Source organism: Chelonoidis abingdonii, chromosome 6 (genome assembly GCF_003597395.2).
Source record: "Chelonoidis abingdonii isolate Lonesome George chromosome 6, CheloAbing_2.0, whole genome shotgun sequence".
Classification (NCBI taxonomy): domain Eukaryota; kingdom Metazoa; phylum Chordata; order Testudines; family Testudinidae; genus Chelonoidis; species Chelonoidis abingdonii.
In genome coordinates, this window is record NC_133774.1 from 96,554,113 (window position 1) to 96,576,722 (window position 22,610).

A 22,610-nucleotide genomic window follows, 5' to 3' on the forward strand; every position below is an offset into this window, starting at 1 on the left:
ATGTCACTGGGTGTGCAAAAAATTCAAGCTTGAGCCCACTGAAGCTGACTGGGATAACAGCATTGTTATAGGTCAGGATTGAGCAGCATTTACAGAGAAGTGTGGAGAAATGTGCACAGTGCATGCTTACACAATTTTTGCTTCTTGCCAGTGCTCTGACCAGGGCTTAAAGTGCAGTGGTTGTAAGGGGTTGCAGACCCAGCCAAAAATAATTGATTAAAAATCAAGCCAGGTCACCGAGGGATGCACTTGCACTATCTTACCAAAGCTGCTGCCTCTAGATTATGATAGAGCCCCCCTGCTGTCCTCCCCTTTCCCTCCTACCCCTTCCCACACACTTTTTTCAGACCACTCTAGATACTGGCTGTAACTCTCATTTTCATTGGTGGTTACCAAAAAAGAAATATAGAGATTTGGGTAGTATCAGTATCCCCAGACAACAAATATAGTGAGAGTGCAGGAGAGAATAATGATACAGCTGATCACCACCACGGGCCTGATTCTCCCCTCACAGTGTTTAGACACTAGTATAATACCATTGACATTGAAGGAGTTATGTCTGATTTACACTGATGTAAGTGAGAGGAGAATGAGCAGGCCCCTAGTAGTTCATGTATTCAGTCTGAGGATCTGATTATTATTTTCAACATTATACTAAGGATAAGAAATTATATTCACTTATCAATGGTGTGATGTATTTGGGATTCTTGCTCCATGATAATTATAAAGAAACAATGAAATTCTCACACAGTGCTAGCCAAGAGTCAGCTTTCTTTCAATGGGATGTCCCAATTCCAAGTACAGGTTAAGTCCTGTTTTCTAACAGTCCTTTTTCAGTTGGGAAATTGACCGTTGGTGTAACTACAACAAAATACACTTCTATTAGTTGCACAGTTTGTTTTGCCCTCTATTCCATCTATCTAGTACGTAGACAGATGGGCACAGATGACTTTACAGCTAATGACACTTCTGGGTTGCCCAGCGGGAATGTTTAGGCAAAAGATTCCTTCTAGAGAAAAATTATTGCCTGGTGGAGTGAGCCAAGAATCCCAAATTCTAATCCTGGCTCTAACAGTCATTATCCCTGTGACCTCGGAACAAGACTAGGACTATGGATTACCTACCACACTGAGGCAGAATGAAGATTAATTTGTTTTAAAAGTGTTTAAGAAAAAAATACTATGTGAGTGCACGTAAGTAGTGTCATTTCTCCTTTCAAAATTGAAATACCAGGGTTAAGACATAGCGAGACATTTTGATCTCTGTTTACATTATTTCCCAGCAGGGATTTTATTTATGTATTTGTTTCCTTTTCCCCCTACATTTATCATTTTATTATCTGGAAAAACAGATTGAAAGATTTGGCAAGAGCGAGAGCCCCTCTGAGCATCCGTGTGCACTGGGGAAAGAGAAATCATACAGCAATGTTTTTACAGAACAGTATGCTTGTGATCTAAGGAAAACCCTTGGTGCCTAGGCATGGCCAAGTATGAAAGGTTGGAAGAGAACACAGAGGCTACTGATCTCCCACAAAGTTAACCTTAATAATTTTTATCTGTATTTTGGGGTCACACTGTGCTAGGACCAGAATTGTTTTGAGGGGATATGTACTCCACTCCACCTTGAATCCTGCCAGTAGTTGCACCTACACCAAAATATGTGTTAAGGTGCCAGCAAATATCAATTGTCACAGAGGTATCATCATTAGCTAAAAGTGGAAAAGCTGATACTGAGATGACACTTTGCTGAGGAACCCTGTATATAAATTGTTCACTTTAGAGGTCCTTAGTGCAGGTCTAATGTATATATGATGAGGGAAGCATTAATTGCTCCTAAATCTGTAAAGATACCAATCTGAAAATTACAATTTGCTCAAAAGTCTCATTTTAAAGAAATGTCTTCTAACACCACATAACTTGCATCCTCTCTCCTTTATGCTGCTGTGGCCTATGAGGAAAAGGAGCTATGAAGAAACATTCTTTTTTCTGCTCACTCCTAGTATAGCAAATTCTGCTTTACTCAGCCAACCTCCTCTGATTCTGCAAACACATATCTCCAAGATACCTTAACTGATGATAACATTTAACTGATGACAGCATTTGTACTGTGAGGACAAACACAAATTGCCATGCTGCTTATAACTACTTCACAGCATTTGGGCACCTTTTGACAATTAGTCATGTTCATTCACTGGCTTCAGGTTCGTGGCCAGATCTTCAAATGGTGCAAATTGGCCTAGCTCCATTTAAGTCAAGGAAGCTAGGCATATTTACACCAGCTGAGGCTCTGGTCCTCACTTTAGAAATGTTCTTTGCCCAAATATAAATGACATAAACCAAGATCATCTTCTTAGTTTATTTTTCTAGAGTCCTTAGCATGCTACATTAACCTGACAATTTTTAATCTTGTGTTTATTTCACAATACATTTCATGCAATTCACAGCTGTAATTGGTTTTACATTGACATTACACGTTTCAATCTAGCCATGTGAAAAGAATAATTCTTAATATTATTTGTCTCTAAAAAGTGTCCAAGCTTAAACAGCACAGAAGCAGTTCACGCTAGTCTCATGTGCAGTAAGTCATTTTGATTTGTTTTGGGGGGGAAGGGGTTGTTTTTGTTTTTGTTAAATGCAGGATGATTATTGGAATAAGAATACAAGGTCCCTGCTTAGTCCATCTGCAACTGAACTACGTTCTTTTGATTTCTTATGTCCTGAGGAGTCCTCTCTTATAAAACAGCATTCAAGTATTCTCTTTTAACATTCCGGTTGCCTGAGTTAAGGGGCAAGGCAGACCTTCAGCTTTAGGTTCTATTATAAATCTTCCACAGTCCCAGCTTTCCCATAATTATTCTTAGCATTAGAATCTTCCTTTGTAATAAACATTCAGCACTAAAGCCACAGAGTATAGCTATTTGGCATTTTCCAGTGAAGTGCAAGAAATTTAATAAGTTATGTCTTTATTGCTAATGTACAGTACCAAGCAAAGTCACTTTTTTAATAAAATTTCAAGGGTTTCATAGAGAATGTGTCCCTCCTCTTGTTGCCCAGTAGTTCAGCTGAATTGCAAATATCACTTACTTATCACGTCAAGTGTCATTCTAAGATGATGTATTAAGTATTCTAGAGTCTGAAGAATCAGATCTTTCATCATAGTCATCTTCTGTATAAATAGGTTGTTTAGACACAATTGGACATCCATCATCAGGGATTGAGATCCTGGGATCTTCTGATGAGCGAGTAGGAAGGACAGGTGAACTTCGGAATACACTGGTAGAATTACTAGAGAATGGGCTGACATACTGGGATCTCAGCTGGTATTGCTGCTGCAGTGTCATGGTGTTCCATAAGGTGACATCATTAGGTAGAAAAGCACTGGACTGATTTCTCGCCAAAGTGTTCCTCAACATCAGTGGGTATCGTGGTGGCTGTGGGAAAGGGTGCTGTAAAGGTACAGCCAAAGGATTTGGCACAACACTACTAGAATCAGTGGAGAACCTCAATGTGTCTGGAACTCTAAAGGCTGATCCTACAGACCACTTAGAAGAGGAAATAGGATATGAACTCAGTGTATGTTCAAAAATGTGCCCATTGGAAGGCAAAACAATACTGTCTGATTCTGTAGAAGTTCTGTCTCCACCCGTTACTGAAGATCGGCTGGACAAAAGGACCTCAACAGCACTCACTAGATCACCCCCACAGCCTTTCAAGATTAATTCAAGCACAGTTGGCTTTTGGTTGGGGAAGATTTTTTTTAACACTTCAAGAGGAGGCCTGTTGGCCTTCAAACTGAAAGGCAGAGAAACTGTCCCCGATGGACCTTCTATCAGGAGATGATTCTGTTCTGCGTGGTACTTGGGACTATCTGGTCTGCTTTCTGTGCTGCCACCATTTTTCTGGGCTGCATAACCACCTTCATCCACTGACACTATTTCAGGGCTCTCGGGAGTGAAGCAGCTTTTGGCTTTTGTCACGTCAGGGGAACTCCTTTGGTCTGTGTCTTTGTCACTGTACGTCTCAGCATTATCTGTTCCACTTGCATCACCCAACGGTTCCTCAGTCATGTCTGTAAAGTAGAAGGCAGTTGGATTAACCCTTTCACAGAGCCCAAGAACTTTTTTCATACATTGTATCATACATTTTTTAACATGAATAAAGCAAGAATTTATGGAAGAAAAGAATTTCCTGAGATTACAATAAAAGATTGAATGAAGTGGCAATCCTATTTCCATTTTGTCTACATTAATAACCTGTACCCAAACCCCTCTCTTTGTCATGCTAAATAATATTTTACCAGTGCTCAAGCCAGCATGGTGCTCTCTAATGAGGACTAGCTCACTTGAGGGGATATGCACTATGCATTTGATATCTCCTTGTAAATAACTTTGTCTTTCTACATTATATAGAAAGGAAATGGGTTTGGTTAACTCCATTTCTGCTAACCCTGCTGAGTGCTAGATTTGCCATTCCTAACAGGGATTTCCAGTCGTAAGACACCAGTCCATCAGCTGAATGCCAGCCTTCCCCAAAGGCATTTTCACTCTTTTAAATTATTATTCTCTTAGGATCACATCATGCTCTTAGTGAATGGACTGTGCGCTGAAGAGTTCTGAGGGGACCTGGGGCACAAGAATAATCCCCACAAGGCCAAACAGCATTAGTAAAGCCATCCACAAGTACTATTGCCTCGAGGCTGAAGAACCCCTCATCACCAGCATACTTTTCCTCCAGCACAAGCCAGCCTCTCTCCCCACACTGAGCCAAATAGTTCCCCCCAATCCATAGAGCACAACTCGTGGCAGGCTGGGGTGATAGCCTCCTGTCTCATCTCTCTTACACCTGCACATTTACCTTGTGCAGAAGACTATATTATTCCCACTATGTCTCTGGGAAAGGGAAGGGAGTAGGATTTGCCCCTTAGGTTCATGAAGCCCTAGGTCTTTGCGTATCATAGACTCATAGACTCATAGGTCAGAAGGGACCAATATGATCATCTAGTCTGACCTCCTGCACAAGGCAGGCCACAGAACCCTACCCATACACATTTATAACAACCCCTAACCCATGACTGAGTTATTGAAATCCTCAAAATTGTGGTTTGAAGACCTCAAGCTGCAGAGATCCACCAGCAAGTGACCCAGTGCCCCACGCTGCAGAGGAAGGCGAAAAACTCCAAGGCCCTGCCAATCCCGCCCTGGAGGAAAATTCCTTCCCGACCCCAAACATGGCGATCAGCTAACCCTGAGCATGTGGGCAAGACTCACCAGCCAGCACCCAAGAAAGAATTCTCTGCAGTAACTCAGTTCCCATCCCATCCACATCCCCTCACAGACCCATTGAGCAGACTTATCTGCTGATAATCCAAGATCAATTGCCCAATTAAACTATCCCATCATAACATCCCCTCCATATACTTATCAAGCTTAGTCTTAAAGCCAGATAAGTCTTTTGCCCCCACTACTTCCCTCGGAAGGCTGTTCCAGAACTTCACTCCCCTAATGGTTAGAAACCTTCGTCTAATTTCAAGTCTAAAATCAGTTAGATTATAATCCATTATATGGTAGCTAATACAGTACACTACAGAGAAGGAGGCCAAGATTTTCCAAAGTGACTAGTGATTTTGGGTAGCTCACTTTTTGCATGTCCAATCTGGGATGCCTTAAAGGTGCTGAGCACCTCTGAAAATCAGACCCTTTCAGGTGGCTCAGGCTGGGCATTCAAAAATGGAGACTCCTAAAATCACTGGTCACTTTTGAAAAACTTGGTCAGAGCGTGGAAAGATTTTGGAACCCTTTTCAATGCAACTCCTTGGTAGAAATAAACAGACTAAGCCAGGAGAGTTGCTTCATTGGCATTTTTTAAAGAGAAAGGTGACAATATATTTTGCTGGGAGATAGTCACTGTTATTTCACTAAGGACCAATTCCGCCTGCCTGACTCATGCAGAGTAGTACCCTACTCCCTGAAGCGCTCTATTGATTTTACTAGAGTTCAGCATGTAATATGTTGTTGATGCTAAGGGTTAGGCTGGCAGAATCTGGTCCTAACTATTATTGTTGTTTTTTAAATAAACACTGAACAAAGCCTTCAAACATTCTGTTGCAAAATTGCACTAAAATGAGGCCTACTCATTTATTAACCTTACTAGTGCAAGGAAGCAGCCTGGAGCAAACAAGGAGCTTTGGGGCTGGAAATCATGCTAGTAACCACTCATTCAAAACTGTAAATTACTTCAGATAGGCTTGCAGACAGACAATCTGGAGTGCCCCATCTGCCCACTGCATGGAATCTCTTTCCTAGCAGCAAAAGAAAACAAGGGCAGGGAAACAGGAAATTTACCCCCACACAAGCTAAAATAATATAAACATTTTTAAATTGATATATGTGTGTGTGTACATGGTAATTGTGTGTAGGCCAGACATTATTAGGGGAGAACTCTTGGTACTCCATATGCTACCCACCTCCATCCTCTGCAGACACCCAACTCCTGCAGTGCACCAACTTTAAGGACTTGACTCTGCATTCTTCAAGTGTAGCTTCTACTGTGTTCCATTCAAGTGTAAAGTCAATGGGAACTTTACATGAAGGACGGCAGGACAGAGCTTGGAAGATAAGTTCAAGCAGCTCTTGCCCTGAGTGGTTATTTCTGGTACACAGACACTTGAGGAAGATGGTATGGTGGTATTTTTTCATATAAATTTACTGTGCTGTAGTGACCAACTTGATCATGTAAATTGCATTCAAGTAAGTGTATTTCAGAAGTATTCTTAGTTTCCAAAATGTATTTACTGTTATGTAGCTTACATTTAATACTGGGCACCATAACCTAGCAAATATATATGGAAAAATATATTCATATTACATCTCCCAGATCAGTTAAATACAACCCTGATCCTGTGAAATTATTACTTTATAGGTTTTATGTTTCGGGGGTGGGATTAATTAGCTTTAAAATTTTCTAACTTATTTTCATGAAATTTGACTTAAAGATGTTTTCAGATTCTAGACATTAAATCTATTGAATTAAAAAGCTAAAAGTATGTATGCACTCTCTGACTTCAGTGACATCAGGATAGGTTCATAATACACATACCCTATAAAAATCCTTATTCCTAGCCCTGTATCTGGACTGGTGATTGGTGAAACATGCACTACATGCAGGAGGGGTATGTATCTCTCCAGACTGCCCAAATCCTCCTAGTATCAGAGTCACAAAGGTGGATTACAACTATTTAAATGAAATCATGGTATATTTGTTCCTCATTGTTACTACTTCACAGTAGTAAACATTTAGAAAAGTATATACAGTAGGGTTGATCCTATTCTTAGAGTGATTCCTATTCTCTGTATGGTTGTCAGTCAAAAGCCTTTTTCCTGTTGAACTGATCTGGATGTGGCACACACCATTTCAAAACTCACGCTGACCTGTAGATGTCACAAATGTCTAGTTTCTCAGACAGGTCAGATTGTGACTATTTTGCACCACTTGACAAGTCATGCTAATTTCTTGCCTGGAAGGCAGTTTGGTTACTTTCTTCAACTTATCTGAACACTAGTTCCTCTAGCGAACACATAGATGGTATGCAAGTGCTGTTTGGCAAAGGGCAATTTTTGTTGGTTTATTTCCTTCTTTTTGTGGGAATGGTTGCGGTTAGATTTTTACGTATTTGCAATGGGCAGAGAATAACAACTGTTAAATAATGAAGGATTTGGAAAGGTATATTACAAATTCATACAAATATTCTGGGCAGTGAAATGTAGAAATGTAACATGCAGACTAGCCACATCTAGGGCTTTAATTTTGTATTACTCCCAAATATAGGATGAGTCTTCAACTACTACAATATACATTTAACTAAAAATGAATGTACACTTTGTTCTTAGCCCACTGTATCTTTCTGTGGTATTCTCTAACTTCTCCTGAAGGTGATCTGTATTTTATAGAAAGAAACCTTGGCTTCAGGCAACTTTTAGTATTCTTTTTAATAAAACATATGCTGTTTCAGGTTACTTGCGTTCAGTGCACCTTTTTGTTAGCCCTGAGGTGACCAGAGAGAATCGTTTTTCTTGTTTATACTAATTATGGAGAACTTCCATAACATTTCTTACTCACTCACTCACACATTTTTATAGTGAGATATAGATATATATATACACATGAACATATACAGAGCAATGGGAAAAGTGTGTGTACATATATGCTGTATAGATGTATACATACATGAACACAGGGATTGTGAGCTCTAAGGGAGATGTCTAGAACTAGAATTTCAGATACTATGATAATGAGGCCATATAAGTACCCGTGAAAGATAGCCAGACAAAAAGCCATTAGCTCCAGTTCATTCCTTCACTGAAAACATGTCTAATCCTTTGGGTTAAATCCTGCTGCCCTTAATAGTCCCACTGATAGCCCTTCCTGAAAATAGCTCTAAACTGTACCTGATTAAGAAGGATCTACCTGCCACCCAAATTTACCTGGAGCCCACTCATATCTACTGTTATCCCGGTTTCTGTAATTGTAATGACCTGACATGGAAAATACCATAGATTCCTGTGAAACTGTTATATAGTTACCAAAAATAAATAAATAATAATAATAAAGAAGAAGCAGCAGCAGCAGCATCCCATTACATTGCAAACTTCCTCCCCTGTTTTTAAAGACCTGTGTATCTTGGGGAGGCTGAGAGTGATTGTTCCTAAATTACTTTTTCCCTAAGGGCAATCTTGGACAAGTATTTGGAGTCGGGAAGGAATTTTCCTCCAGGGCAGATTGGCAGAGGCCCTGGAGGTTTTTCGCCTTCCTCTGCAGCATGGGGCACAGGTCACTTGCTGGAGGATTCTCTACAGCTTGAGGTCTTCAAACACAATTTGAGGACTTCAGTATCTCAGACATAGGTCAAGGGCTTGTTATTGAAGTGGATTGGTGAGATTCTGTGGCCTGCATTGTGCAGGAGATCAGACTAGATGATCATAAAGGTCCTTTCTGACCTTAAAGTATATGAGTATATGAGTCTATGAGTTTTAAGCAAAACCTAGCACTTAAATCAACTAAAGGCCCAGTATGGCTTCACAGTATTTGTTTACAAGCACTAATCATTACTGAGGGGCAGGGAGAGGATAGCTGTGTTTATGTGGAGGGTGAAAAAAGAAGGAGGGAGAATTATTTAGACAATATAATGTAGTCGGAAGAAATTAAGAAAACTAGTCTTATTCCCGAACTGAACTTTATGGGGAAAGTAGTCCTACCGAAGTGATCAGGGCTGCTCCAGGAGTAAAGTAGTCCAAGTAAAGGATATTAGAACCTGGTCCTAAATCAGGACACACTGGATGGATCTAAAGCCCAGAGATGTAAAAGACTGGACAAAGCACTGGCTAATATATCCTAGGGAACAATCCTGTTACTGTTCTCCAGTATGCTATTCATTGTGGTATCTAGGATCCATACTCTATAGGGGAAAGATGATCTAAAAGGTGTCTCCCATTTGCAATTTCTATGACTCTGTGAATTAAGAAAAGTACTGAAATGGTGAATCTGGTTTAAAAGAAAGGCTCCAGATGGGTGTTTGGCTGTTTTGAGGTATATCAGCCTTGCTTTCTATTTCCCTTTGATTGTAAGGGAAGTCTATGTACAATGAAGGCAAAGCAACCTGGCAGCTTCCAAATGAGCCCCGTGAATTCCAACCTTAATTAAAAATGAGAGTAATTAGAGTCATTGGGAGCAACTCTCTGAAGGTCTTGCATCCAGGGAGGCAGCTGAGGTGCAGATAAGCAAAATCTTCCTCCCTTTCCACGAAGAAGTTGAGAGAACGGGCTGGGAGAGCTCCGGACAGATTGATTTATGAAGATTTACCCCTTTTCCCCTGTAAAGCTGTTAGCAGAAAGTGCTGACTGGCTGGCAGCGAAAAATTTCTCATCAATGCTCTTTGATTGTATTTTGCAAACAAAATGCCTGTTGCTTGGTAACATTTCACTTGAGCCTGACCTTCTCCTAAAGTTATTGCTATCAGATTCGATTTACACTGTCCTCCTGTGATTACAGTAATCTTTTAAACTGGGAAGTTCATATATCAGGGGGAAAGAAAAGTTGGGTGTGCAAGTTAACATCGCTTCTGTCCGCCAGATTTATATCCTGCTGGCGGAGTTTATTTCTGTTGCACTTTCTGGAGGGATTTTCCTGGCATTTACTGCCCCCGACACACAGACACCCCTTCGTACCCTGGATTTGTAAGCGTCCCTGGCCATTCTTTAGCAGGATGGGGATGCGGGTACGGCAGGCAGAGATCTTAAGCCTCGGATGGGGTGGTGGCGAAGCTGCAACGCTTCTGCGGGTTACTGATGGGTTTGCAGAGTGCTAACCAGTCGCTCAGGGTGGGAATAGTCCCTATATTCCAAGCCGGGGAGGGGTGAGTGAACAAGGGGACCTAGAAGTTTGGGGTCTGGGAGTCAAGTGCGGGGCCAATAGCAGATGAAAAGAAGGACCTGGGCTCCAGGGTAACACAACGCGAGCCAATATTCAGTGAGTTCTTCGGCTGGCAGCTCAAGCCGCGTATCCAGTCGTGTGTAGCTGCGTGATGAGAGAGATGCTGTGAGCAGGGCTAGAAGCTACACACACACACGGGCATGTTTATGTGAAGCTTTGGCGGCGAGCTACCTGTTTGGAAATCAACAGGCCACACTCTGAAAGAGCAAGGTTTTAACCCAAATTCTCGGCTATTACAATTAGGCTCTGATCCCGCCCCCACCGAAATCAGGGACAGTTTCGCCCTTGTCTACACCAGTCCTGCATTCCCTCCCCTCCTCTCCGCATTACTTTCCGACCTGGAGCGGGACCCCTGATTTAAGAGGAGTTACGAGGTGGGGCACATTACAACTCCTTACAATGACAAGGGCTGGCTGGGCCTGCCCCAGGTGGAGATGGGAAATCACACCGCCCCACACAGCGCCACTGGTAGCCGATCCCAAGTAGCACTAACCCAGAATAGAAGTAACAAAACTAGTGTAAATCAGACAATCGATCAGAGCGCGCAGGAAAGGAGAGGGTCCCGCGGGGATATGGGCCCTACAGCTGCCTTAAAGGGTCCTTCCTTTCTGAGCTGTCAGCAGGGTGCATGGGAAAGGGAGCCCCTTGCAGCAGACCTGGGGGGCGGGGGATGGGAAAGCCCAGCTGGTTCCACAGGGTCAAGGAGAATAAAATAACCAGTGGCGCTGAATGCCACCTCTGCGCCTGGCCCTGCAAAGCCTACGCTAGCCTTACTCACCCACGCGGAGTCTTTGACTTCACTAGGGGAATCATAAAGCTCTGCGAGATCGGGCCCATGGATTCCTTTCCTCCCTCCGACCCTGTCATTGTTTAAATCTTGTCCCATTTTGCTCGGGGGGTGGGGGCCCGTTGTCCTTCCGTTAGCTCCGATTACAACGATGCAGTGTTCATTGCTCTGCGGAAACGATCCCACCCAGCCAGGGCCCCACCAACAGATCTGCTGTAAGCAACTTCACTTCTTTCCTGTCCTCTGGGAACGATGGCAGGCCAGGGGGACAAAATGCCAAGCCCTGGCTGCAGTGCAATGAGCCTGGGAAGACCATAGAAACTTCCCTGACAACATTTCAGCCAAATTAACTGAACTGTGCCAGCGCTCCTTCCTTAACCAACTGGAGAAGGGGCGCGCAGCGCAGCTCTAGGGTCCATGAATATCCGCCCCCCTCGTTCCCGAGCTAGAAAAGGAATGAGGTCTGTAAAAGTCCATAGGAGCGGCCAGCTCAGTGCTGTGGGTTCCCTCGCTCTGAAAGGACCACGGAAAAGATCTTTTTTTTCCCACCAGCCCCTCCTACATCGCGTTGAGCTGGAGGGATGCTGACTGGGGGAAGGAATAAGGGAGGTGAAGGCAGGGCCGGCTCTAGCCATTTCGCCGCCCCAAGCACGGCGGCATGCCGCGGGGAGCGCTCTGCCGCTCGCTGGTCCCGCGGCCCCGGTGGACCTCCAGCAGGCGTGCCTGCGGATGCTCCACTGGAGCCGCAGGACCAGCGGACTCTCCACAGGGATGCCTGCGGGAGGTCCACTGGAGCTGCCTGCAGCCCTCCGGGCAACCGGCAGAGCGCCCCCCCAGCTGCATGCCGCCCCAAGCACGCGCTTGGCGCGCTGGAGCCTGGAGCCGGCCCTGGGTGAAGGGGAGCGCCTAACATCAATATCCCACCTTTGCAATGACCCTTATTTTTGGCTCGCAGAGCAAGCGGGCTGGGCTGAGTCTGTCCTTACAGAAACACCCAAGAGCTGAAAGATTGCTGTGGAGAGTTCGTCGCAAATCCAACTCCGTTTCTTTCTAGGGGTTCGTAGCCCTCTGGGCTCAAATTCCCTCTAATCGAAGACTCCAGTTATTAATGTCCAGAAAATAATACTGTAGGTGTGTTGAAAATTGCTCATTCAAGTTAAACTACCCAACGCGCAAACGATCTTAAAACACTAGAAACATGAATAACAATTAATTGAAGAGGAAAAATTGGTGGCCGATCTATGTTCTGTAGCCAACGGTTGGTTTACAAGAGTTCTGTGTCTTTTATGGGCTAATTTTGGTTGGAGACGCTGAAAAAACCTCTCTGGAGCACACTCGTTCATTTTGTGCTCCTGTTGATTTCACCTGTAAGTTTCCGTTTTAATAAGTGTGTGCTCTCGTCCAGTAAGTACTGAGTGAAAAAGGCTTCAGTTTGTATTTTTCCCCAGAAAAATGTTCTTCCACGCATCAGCCCTGTGCTATTTTTACTCAGCAGCAACGCTATATGTATAGCCTGTGCACAGAGAAATATTTTAAAGGGTCAGATTCACAGACTTTATATATATATATATATATCTAAACACGATGCCACTGTTGTCTCGTTTTCCTCTTGACATCTCCCAAACTCTTGATTACTGGCTGCTCTTAAAAAAAAAAAGTGCCAGTTCCATCCCTTATTCTTTTAACGACGCTGCATTTTAATGCTGGATTATGTATTGTTATGGCTTTAATAGTGCTTGGGGAATTGTTCTACAGCCTCTGCCCCCGGAGATGGGAAAGGTGACCCCCTCCTAAATGGTTTAGCTGAACAAAAAAGTGCAAGCCCCAAAGTTTTCAGGTGATGAATTTCAGATTTGCAGTTATAATGGGATATGGTGTAAATTCCGATGGGTTCCGAGATGATGAACAATAAATGATACATATATTAGTCAATTGATACCAGTACTATATGACTAATAATATTTACTAAATACATTTCCTTGTCCTTCCCAACAGCTGATTAGTTAATTCAGTGACTGAACCCTGGATATATATTGGCATTCATTTATTCTGTACATCTGAGGCACAGAAATGGGTTCCCACCAAAGCTATCCACTTCAAAAAGAATTGCATTAAACACACTTCACAGCTCTACACCCAAACTGGGTAACTCCTAATTTTGCACACACGGGAAACACTGTACATCACAAGCCCCCTTCCTCGCTACAGCACAGTCCAGCCGCACAGCAGCTCAGGCCGAAAACTGCTCATTGCGGTCTTTTCAGTTGGTTATTATTTTGTCCCAGGTGACGAAAATCAACAAACTCAGCGGTTTCATGTGAAGCCTGAGATTTAAATGTACAGTGTATTCCGGCCTCCAAAGGTGCCCGTCGGAGTGGGAAAAAGACACGTTGTTCTGCGGAAACTGTTTTCTCCGACATAACACAAAAATAGGGCAGAATCTACAAAAAAAGGTCTGTCTAAAGATCCAACTGATGAAATGAGTTATTTCCGCCCGCCTTGCAAAGGCGAAAGGCAGGCGCTATATTGGGACTCTAACAGGAATTATACAGCAGCCCCTACCCTTTGCAAGCTCAGACTTGGCGCTTTAGGACTCTGTACCGCTTCGGTGACATCCAGAGTGCTACCTCACCTTACCGTGTCTGGGCTGTAATTCTGGAGCAACTCCTGAGGTCCTTACTGTCTATCGGAGGGGTTTGCACTGGCTCTCATCACTGTAATATGGGGGCCCCTGACTCAGGGGCCCCATCCTGCGATCTCTTACTAGTAAATGGTCTTCGTTTACATTGCTACACATCCCGCCGATCTCAAAAGGACCACTCACTTGAATATGCACTGTTTGCAAGTGCAAAGGTATGCGGACTCATGCTGTCAGTTTTTGCGCAGTCCTTACTCGGGACCTGACTGAGCTAGGACAAGCCAGAGGTTCTGCAGTGAAATGACACCGCTCTGCGCTCTGGCGAAAGCTGAGGCCAGGGACATGCACCGTGCATATGGGGGGTTTCTACCCGCTCGTTGCCCGCGCCTAGGAAGTAGCTGTGGTGTAGTTGCAGGCTGAATTCTAATTCCTTCTGATCATGTTTCAGTGGCCATGGTTCAGGTTTGGGTATAGAGTCAGACGGCTCATTGTCAGTGCGGTTTAATACTACAAGTCCGGACAATCGATCCCATTTATTAAGACGCCTCATCGCCCCCAAAAAGCCAGTAGCTGGCCAGCGCCCACTTCCCCAAACACGCAGGCCCGGAATCTGATCCTCTCGGACACCACTGTGAAGCAGAAATAGTTCCTCGAGAGCCAATGGCGCGACTGTGGGGTCAGAATCGGGCTCCGAAGGGACTCCCAGCAATGCACAAACACCCGCTACACCGGCCCGAGCTCCCCAAAGCCAGAACAGAGTCCTCAGCTGCCTGCAAAACCCAGCAGGCAGCTGCCGGCTCCGGACCACATGCGGCCTCCCGCTCAGAGCAAGGCACAGCGCTGGGGAACCGGCAACCCGCCTGGGCCTGCCCCCGGGGGCCCCCTCCCTACCTGCCCTGGGGAGCTCTCCTTGCCAGCTGCCTTTAGCGAGCCTGACCCGCCCCTCCTCGCGGTCCTGGGGGTCCGGAGCCCCCTGCCCCCTGCCCAAGCACCTCGGGGACTCCAGCGCCCCTCGCCCATTGGAGCCAGGTCCCCTCACGCCCACCCGATGCCTGCGGGCGCCGAGGAGCCCCCAGGTCGCGGCGCCGCCCCATGCCCCGGCGCTTACCTAATTTGGGGAGCTGCGGCTGCAGGGCTGCGGGCTGCTCGGCTGCCCAGCGCAGGGCGGCGGCGGGGGGTCTCTGCGGGGCGCAGTCCCCGCTGGCGACGGGTGGCGGCGGGGGCCCGGGCAGGGCGCGCAGGGAGTCCGGGAGGAGGCTCTCCAGGCTCTCGTTGGCCTGCTGCCGGCGCAGCGCCACCTGCGCGGCCATGACCCGCTGGCGCTCGATGATCAGGATGCACTTCTCGCAGGTGCAGTCCTTGAAGCGGCAGTAGCGCTTGTGGCCCTTCAGCCAGGACAGCACGCCGTGGTTGCGACAGCGGGCGCATTTCGGGGTGCGCTGCAGGGGGGCCCGGGGCGGCTGGGACACCGGGCCGCCCATGTACAGGTACGGGGACCCGTAGCCGTTCATGCCCCGCGCAGGAGCCCAGTAGGGCTGGAGGCAGAGCGGGGAAGGGGGCGGCGGCTCTTCCCTGGCTAAATCCCGCTGGGCGCTAAGGGCACAATCCACTGGGCTGCATCCAGCTGCTGGTGTTCCCTCTGCGGCTGCTGCGGGCAGGTTTCCCGGCTCCTGCTGCTCCTGCTGGGACCCAGCGGAGATCACTCTGCTTAGTGCCGGAGCCTCCCCTACGCGCCCCCTCTCCTAGCTCTGCTCCCTGCAGCCCGGCCACGGGGGGAGGGGGAGCGCCCAGCCTCCTAGGCAGCTGCTAAGGGCTGGGAAGTGGGGGGCGGGGGGGGGAGGGTTCCTCTCGAGTCCGGGGCAAATGGTCTCGCCCACCGCCAAGCCAACTCCTTCCAGGAAGGGGCAGGGCGCTGGTGTTTCTCCCTCCTTGGGCAGGAGAATGGCGAGTAGGTTGGAGGTTCAGCTAGGGACCTGTGAGCGCCCAGCCCACCTCCGTGGAGGGAGGAGACGAGGAAGGCAATGACGGGATTTGGTTTCTTGTGGAAGTTTCTCAAGTTCAGTGAGGGGGATCAGAGGCTCCCAGGAGCCCAGATCCAGGAACCCCATTCAACACCATCGGTATACACATTTCAAAGATGAACGCGCAGCCAAGCAGGCTCCCTCCCACCAAAAATAAATAATAATAACAATAATTAATAATAGTTTCCTCAATACAATTAACTCTGCCCCTCAGGGCTGGGCAGAGCTGTTGAGGCTTTTAAAAGGTATTTGCTGAACTCATTTATCTAAAGTTTCAGATAACTAAGGTAAAGAGCAGTTGCATTAAAAATGAACAACTTGAAAGCTCCCATTCCCTCCCCCATGGCTCTTAAACTACCGAGCTCAGATCACGTCATTCAAAAATCTAAGCTTACACTTATTATTTAGCCACGGGCTGTATCGTGCTTCTATTCTTGTTTTTTGATGTTCCTCCTCAAGATGGCTACTTGTATATAAACTGTCCCTGTAGAGAGGAATCACGATTCAGATCAAATTCGTGCAGCCTCTTAATTAATTTGTGTGATGTATGATAGTAATCCTTTTTAAAACTTCCAAACAAAGTGATGTTTCGCCTATACCACTTAACAAATATGTTTCTCAGATGATAGCGAGAAGTTAAAAACAAAGTTTAATTATTTTTACATTGCGGGAAAGAAAGTGAATACGGTTTGTGGAAAGGACAAACTCACCACAGATATTTATTAGAGGAGTACATCGACATTTCATTTCTAATTTGTTTTCTTCGTGTACATATAACCTTCTGCTTGGGCATTAAATTAATTTCACCGTGTAAAGGACTGGATGCAACACTTCAAAGTTTTCATACTTTATTTCAAGAAACAAATAAAAATAGAAAAGTATTATTATACTGGAACTGCTATTTTAAATTAATTGCCTAATTAGCACACTTTAAACATATATTGATAATTAAGGTCTAAAAATATTTTGCCTGGGGGACTAAAAATGTGATGTATGTGTACAGACAAAATGGTGTTTCATTCTGTTACATATTCCATTTTTAAAATGCTTTACTCCTAATTATTTATCCAATTTCGGGGTGGGTTGATTCATATTTTATTATAGGGCGCGTTTCAGGGACCACATCCCATTTTAAAATTCATCTGTTGCTGACCAACTTTAATTTACAAGAAAGCTGCATTTGATCAGGTGTAGGATACATTCCATTTTCTTGCAGCGCAAATAGGAATACAAACAAAATCTTTCTTCTGTATTGTCTGTCGTCTGCATTTCTTTTCTGTTGTTTGGTACGAGTCTCACACTGAAAATAGCCCACAGACCACCTTGCTATGATTTTATAGTCCCTACTGGGAATTTTAAACCGTCCGAAATTCTTGCACAAAAACCAAAACAAAACAGGTTAACAGGTTTTTTTTAATAAAGTAAAATAAGTAGCGACATCTAATCCATGCACCCAAATAAATACCTGAAAGGTTAATTTCAAAACAATTTAAATATGCTGCACAGCAATCTACAGAAGCCATGCCCGGAAAAGCTAATGAATTCAATCCATGGGACTGCACTGGAGGAACGAATCTGGAAAATGAATACATTTTTAATTATTTGTACTGTAATACATGGAACAACTGTGGAGATTAATTAATGGGACCCCTGGGGGATACATCTTTATCTAACTGAATTTTATCTATCCATATCTTGATCCCCAAATGAAATATTTCTAAAATATGGAGTTTTTTACTGTATTCCAAGGTTATGCATTTCGTATACCAGCCCAGGGAGTCTCTCCCCAGCTCTGTCAGCTATCTGGTTACATATCTATCTCTCTATCGCTAACATTCACAGGCATGCTTAGGTCTGAGGCCCCCTCTCTCACTTGAGTGCACATTGGGAGGTGAGATTGAAATACTCGTTTGATATAGTGCAGTAATCCCTTTCTCATATTTGATGGGAATGTTTTTCATATCCTAGTATTTGACAACATCTCCCTATAGGGACAGGTTTGTATTTATGTTAGTAAAATGTCCCCTGCCTGAAAGTCTATTGTAACCCAACACCTGACAACCCCGAGTCCCATTTCTGTTTTCAGAAAAGGTTTATTCAAGCACATAATGGGATCCCAGCAGAAAGCCTTTCAGAAGAAGGGGCTATGGTAAACTTCACCACATGAACTCCGTTACCAGGGCTATTAAGCTTTTAATTGGAAAATAGCAGAGGAAAATTCAAGGTGACTATAACGTGTTAGCAGTTAGTGCCCAGAAGAATAGATTGAAAGAGAATGAATGTGCAAAGCATATGGTCCAAATAACAGGGAAAAGTGCCTGGTTCCACTAAGTCCAGCAGCTTAGACTTTTATGGGAAAAATCCTCCAAGAAATCAGGAAAGAAGGAGTGAAAAAAATGTAACTTAATTGCACTGAACCCACTGACAACGTGTTCCATTAGATTTTGATTTTCTTATGATGGTCAATGGTGTGAACGCTCAGTTTGACGGACAACGGTTAGAACGTCTAGGAAATACAATTTCCAATGATCACTAAGAAATGCTTTTGCAAATTACACATGGATGTGTTATCGAAAGCCAAACAAAAGCAGCCATCTGAATAGTATGTTCACATTATTATTTTGCACTTGAAGTGCATGGATCTTCAGGGAAGGTCTTGGTTTGACAAATAATGTGATATCCATTGAGGCTTAACGACAAGGAAGGAATTTGTCTACGTTTATCTATTAACTACAGTATAGGATTTATTAGGAGCATTTATAATTACTATCTGTATTTTTGGATTACATGAAATTGAGCTTCAGATAGATCCTCATGCAAAGTTTACAAACGTTTCTTATTTCGAGATTTGAGTAGTCGAGTTAGTTTCAATTACATCTCAAAGATGCTCTTAGCTAATGTCAAATTAAAAGGAAAAGATGGATGAGCAGACACTTGCCCTATGATTGGTCAGTCAGTCAGTCACTTTAGAGGGCATTAAATGTTCTTGTTCTCATATAATTACTTCAGGACAGAAACATATCAATTGGGATGGGTCCGCCAACGAATTAAGCGTGCTGCATTGAAATTAGTGACATTAAATACATGGCAGATTTCAGAAATAGAGGGGCTTATTCTGCCGAGGGTCACACAAATAATTAATCAAAGCGGCATAGCAAGCAGCCAGGGAAGCACTAGAGATCTGAATGGAATTAATAAAGGTCAGTGATTACCAACCATTCATAAATATTTTTGAAAGAAAGGTGACGATTTGTATTTTCATGTTAAACCCCTTTTGGCCCTCTGCAGAGAAAATGTTCCAGAAGTTCCCTTGGACTGTTTTTAATGTACAGTATCCACAAATTTCGCCAGTTCTTTCATTTACATCTGACCGAGATCTCGAAGGAACGAGAGTGTCGAAGTAAAAAAGCCTGGTTTGGTGGCACTATAGTACAGAAGCGAATTTGTTGCACTTGCTTTTTAAGTGGGCTAACTGTGTTCTAGGTATAATTGCCCCAAATGATAATGCTGATCATAGAAATACGCAAGGCTCGGCTATGCAACAAAACAATGAAAGTACCTCATCTCTGATGGCCTCTTTCCCACTGTTCTTCAGCCATTGCAGCGAATATAACGTAATTGTATCAAACAACCCACCTTCCACAGACAAGCTGTTAACCTCTTACACAATCTGCTAAAGAGACCACCAGATATGTCTAAATAGTTTGAAAGACAATTTTAACAGGCCGTGTGACAAATGTGATGCTTAGGGCTTGGTTGCTCAGATGGAGCAATTTCTTTTTGAGGATATATAAAACCCAGGGCTCCACAGACAAGGAAGAAAATACACCAGCCCAGCCAGCAGAAGACATATCGGTGACAAGAAATCAATGACAGGTTCAGAATTCGTGAACTTCAGCGCTCGCTGAAACATTCAAGTTTGTCGGCTACATGCAAAAACGTCGCTGGCTCAGAACTGCTTTTGTAAACTACGTTCACGCGAAAAGCTCCACTTCAAGGTGTCTTCACGAAATTGCACAAAGGGCATTTCCTGTAACTCGAGAAACTGAAGGAATCTGAAAGAAAGTTTCAGTTTTCCAAAATCCCAGTGTTCAGGTGTTTTTTTCTTCCTCTTCCAAGCGAAGCCACGTCTCCTCCCCGCACATTATCTCCACCATTAAAAACCAATACTAGTTTGAAAGAAAGCTAATTTGAGAGCATTAGGGAAATTACTGCGTCCTTTCTACAGCTAATTCAATGGAAAACAAGAAAAGAGACCGGTATCTCACGGAGGTGGGAGGGGAGAGAATCTCGCTGAGTATTTCTGGAATATGAGAGGAAACATGGTAATATTTGCAAAATAAACTCATACTTCATCAGTAGCGCTGGGACTTCTAAAGCGAGTTGATGTTAAAAACAATGCAGTCAAACAAGTAAACTTCGATTGGTATTTACTTGCTATAACTTTATCCCATTACTTCTATGCACTCAGGTAGCTTTGAAGCAATGTTAACACATCCAACTGATACCCCACTAGAAACAGGGCCTGTGTAATAATGTGCAATACAGGCGAACGGGTGTGTGTGTTACAATATAATATTGAGTTGTATTGCCATGTGCTATACACTGGATCAAGCAGGTTTCTCTCGTGGTGTTATAGTTAGGATATATGATTTGATACTCCTCTAACGTGGAAATTGGGCTACTATTTAGAAGAGACGTTCAGCCCTTTAAAAAATTACTGTTCACTTGAGAGCTAGGCTGAGAGGATGTTTACACGTGTTTGACTAAAAAATGAATGTTTTAAATTAGCAAAATTGAAATATAGTTCTTTGAACCACTTGCAAGAGGCTAAAGGTCAAATGGAACTTTGCGACGCGGCTGCTCTGCATATCCTGTAACTTTCTTTTCATGAACGCTTTATAATTCTTTAAGCTTAAACCCTGCAGATAAACACAGTATAGCTCCTAAAGAATATTGCCTAGAAGTAAAAATGCATACAGGAAACATACTAAACCGCTCGACGTATTTACCTGGGGTACTGGAATGGTATCTCTTGTAGAAGTATTACCGGGCTTGTTAAATGTGCAGATGTTTAGGACACTTAAAACACTACCTAAATATATCTTTATCCAAACAATCAGACGGAATGATCGGGTGCCTTTAAGACAGCACCACCGCTTTTTACAATCTCAAGGAAAAGTTGGCTTTTTTTTTTAAAGCAAGTCGGTTAAACATAAAAAACGTTTAACTAACATTAAAGGTGAGACCTTCCCTTGATGAAAGGACCTTTTGAAAGAGGGCGGAGATAGGGATTTTGGGACGTGCTTCTAGAAGGCAGCCCGAGAAGGAGCGTGCGAATTTTACCTTTCTTTGTTGGTGTCAGAACCTGACATTTATTCAAGTATGTTTTTACAACCCGTATAGGCAATTTCCCCGTTTGAACTTTCCTGTTAATTAGGCTTCAGAACTAACTGCCGGAGAGCTGTTGTGCAAAGCCAACGTTTAATCACTTCTCTGGCGGAGTCTTACAGTGACAAGACGCTGGGGTGCCATTTGGGGTCCGCTCCCAAGAGAAGAAGGCGAGCTGTTAAAGTAACAAACCCCGCTGCTGAGTTGGTCCTATAAGTGGATTGTGCCAAAGGGCCTTTCCTTACCAGGGGCTTCCAGGCTGGGGCCTGATCCTGCTCCCAAGGTCAAACTCTCATGGATTTAACCTGCAGCAGGCAGCCTGCCCTCAGGCTAGGCGCTTTCCCTGCAATACCACAGGTATTCTTCAGCACAGCCACCAGGCTAAGCCGTCCCCTGTTAACACTTCGATCGACTGTACTGTCTCATGGGGCTCTGGCTGCTAACTAAGCCTTCTAGCAGTCCCAGGGCTGGGTGGAGAATATCAGGCTATTTAAGGCTGCTACCGCAATATTCATTAAAAAGCGCAGTGGCATCAAGGATTCAATCCACCTACAGTCAGAAACTAACAACATCCAATGCGAACATTGTTCCATCAGAACTAGCCGTTATTTTTTTCCTCTGTGAAACTGAGCCGAGTTTTGTAGATGCCTTAAGGGAGTTTAGTAGGTACGGTATCCTTATACCTATCCTATCTCGACCTAATAGAAGGGGAAGGGACCTTGAAAAGTCATGGAGTCCAGTCCCCTGCCTTCATTAGCAGGACCAAGTACCATCCCTGACAGATTTTGGCCTGAGATCCCTAAGTGGACTCCTCAAGGATTGAACTCACAACCCTGGGTTTAGCAGGCCAATGGTCAAACCTTATACAGGCCTTAAGGCCAAATTCTGCCCTCACTTGAGACACTTGTAACCTCATTAAGGGAGAGCAGAGTTTATGCCCTGGGTAGACGAGTGTGGCAGAATCTCTCTCTCGGAAAGTCCAGATTTTTAAATAAAGATATCTGGGAACACATCAATGGATCTGATTCTCAACTGGTATAAATTAGCGTAGCTCCACTGAAGTCAATTATAAGTGTCGCCAATTTATAGAGGATCTGACCCCCTACTATTATAGCATGGCCATTTGTTCACCAGCAGGATCCCTGAAAGAGAGGGGCCTGATTCTGGTCTCATTCCACTATTAATCAGGAGCAATGGTATTAGCGGAATGAATTCACAGGGGTGTCTGATCAGAACCACCTCCAGTAAGCGACTGTTAAAAATCAATTACTTCTGCGTTTGGTTAATCT

The 22,610-nt window shown here is 44.1% G+C and overlaps 1 protein-coding gene across 1 annotated transcript; it reads right to left on the reverse strand.

Moving 5' to 3' along the window:
• Positions 1-3,045: 3,045 nt before the first annotated feature.
• On the reverse strand, positions 3,046-15,420 carry DMRT3 (doublesex and mab-3 related transcription factor 3). The gene is made up of 2 exons (XM_032801809.1): positions 15,018-15,420; positions 3,046-4,068 (listed from the first exon to the last, which is right to left on the reverse strand). Exons 1-2 carry the CDS (start codon positions 15,418-15,420, stop codon positions 3,104-3,106), a joined length of 1,368 nt encoding a protein of 455 aa, XP_032657700.1. The 3' UTR covers positions 3,046-3,103.
• Positions 15,421-22,610: the final 7,190 nt, after the last annotated feature.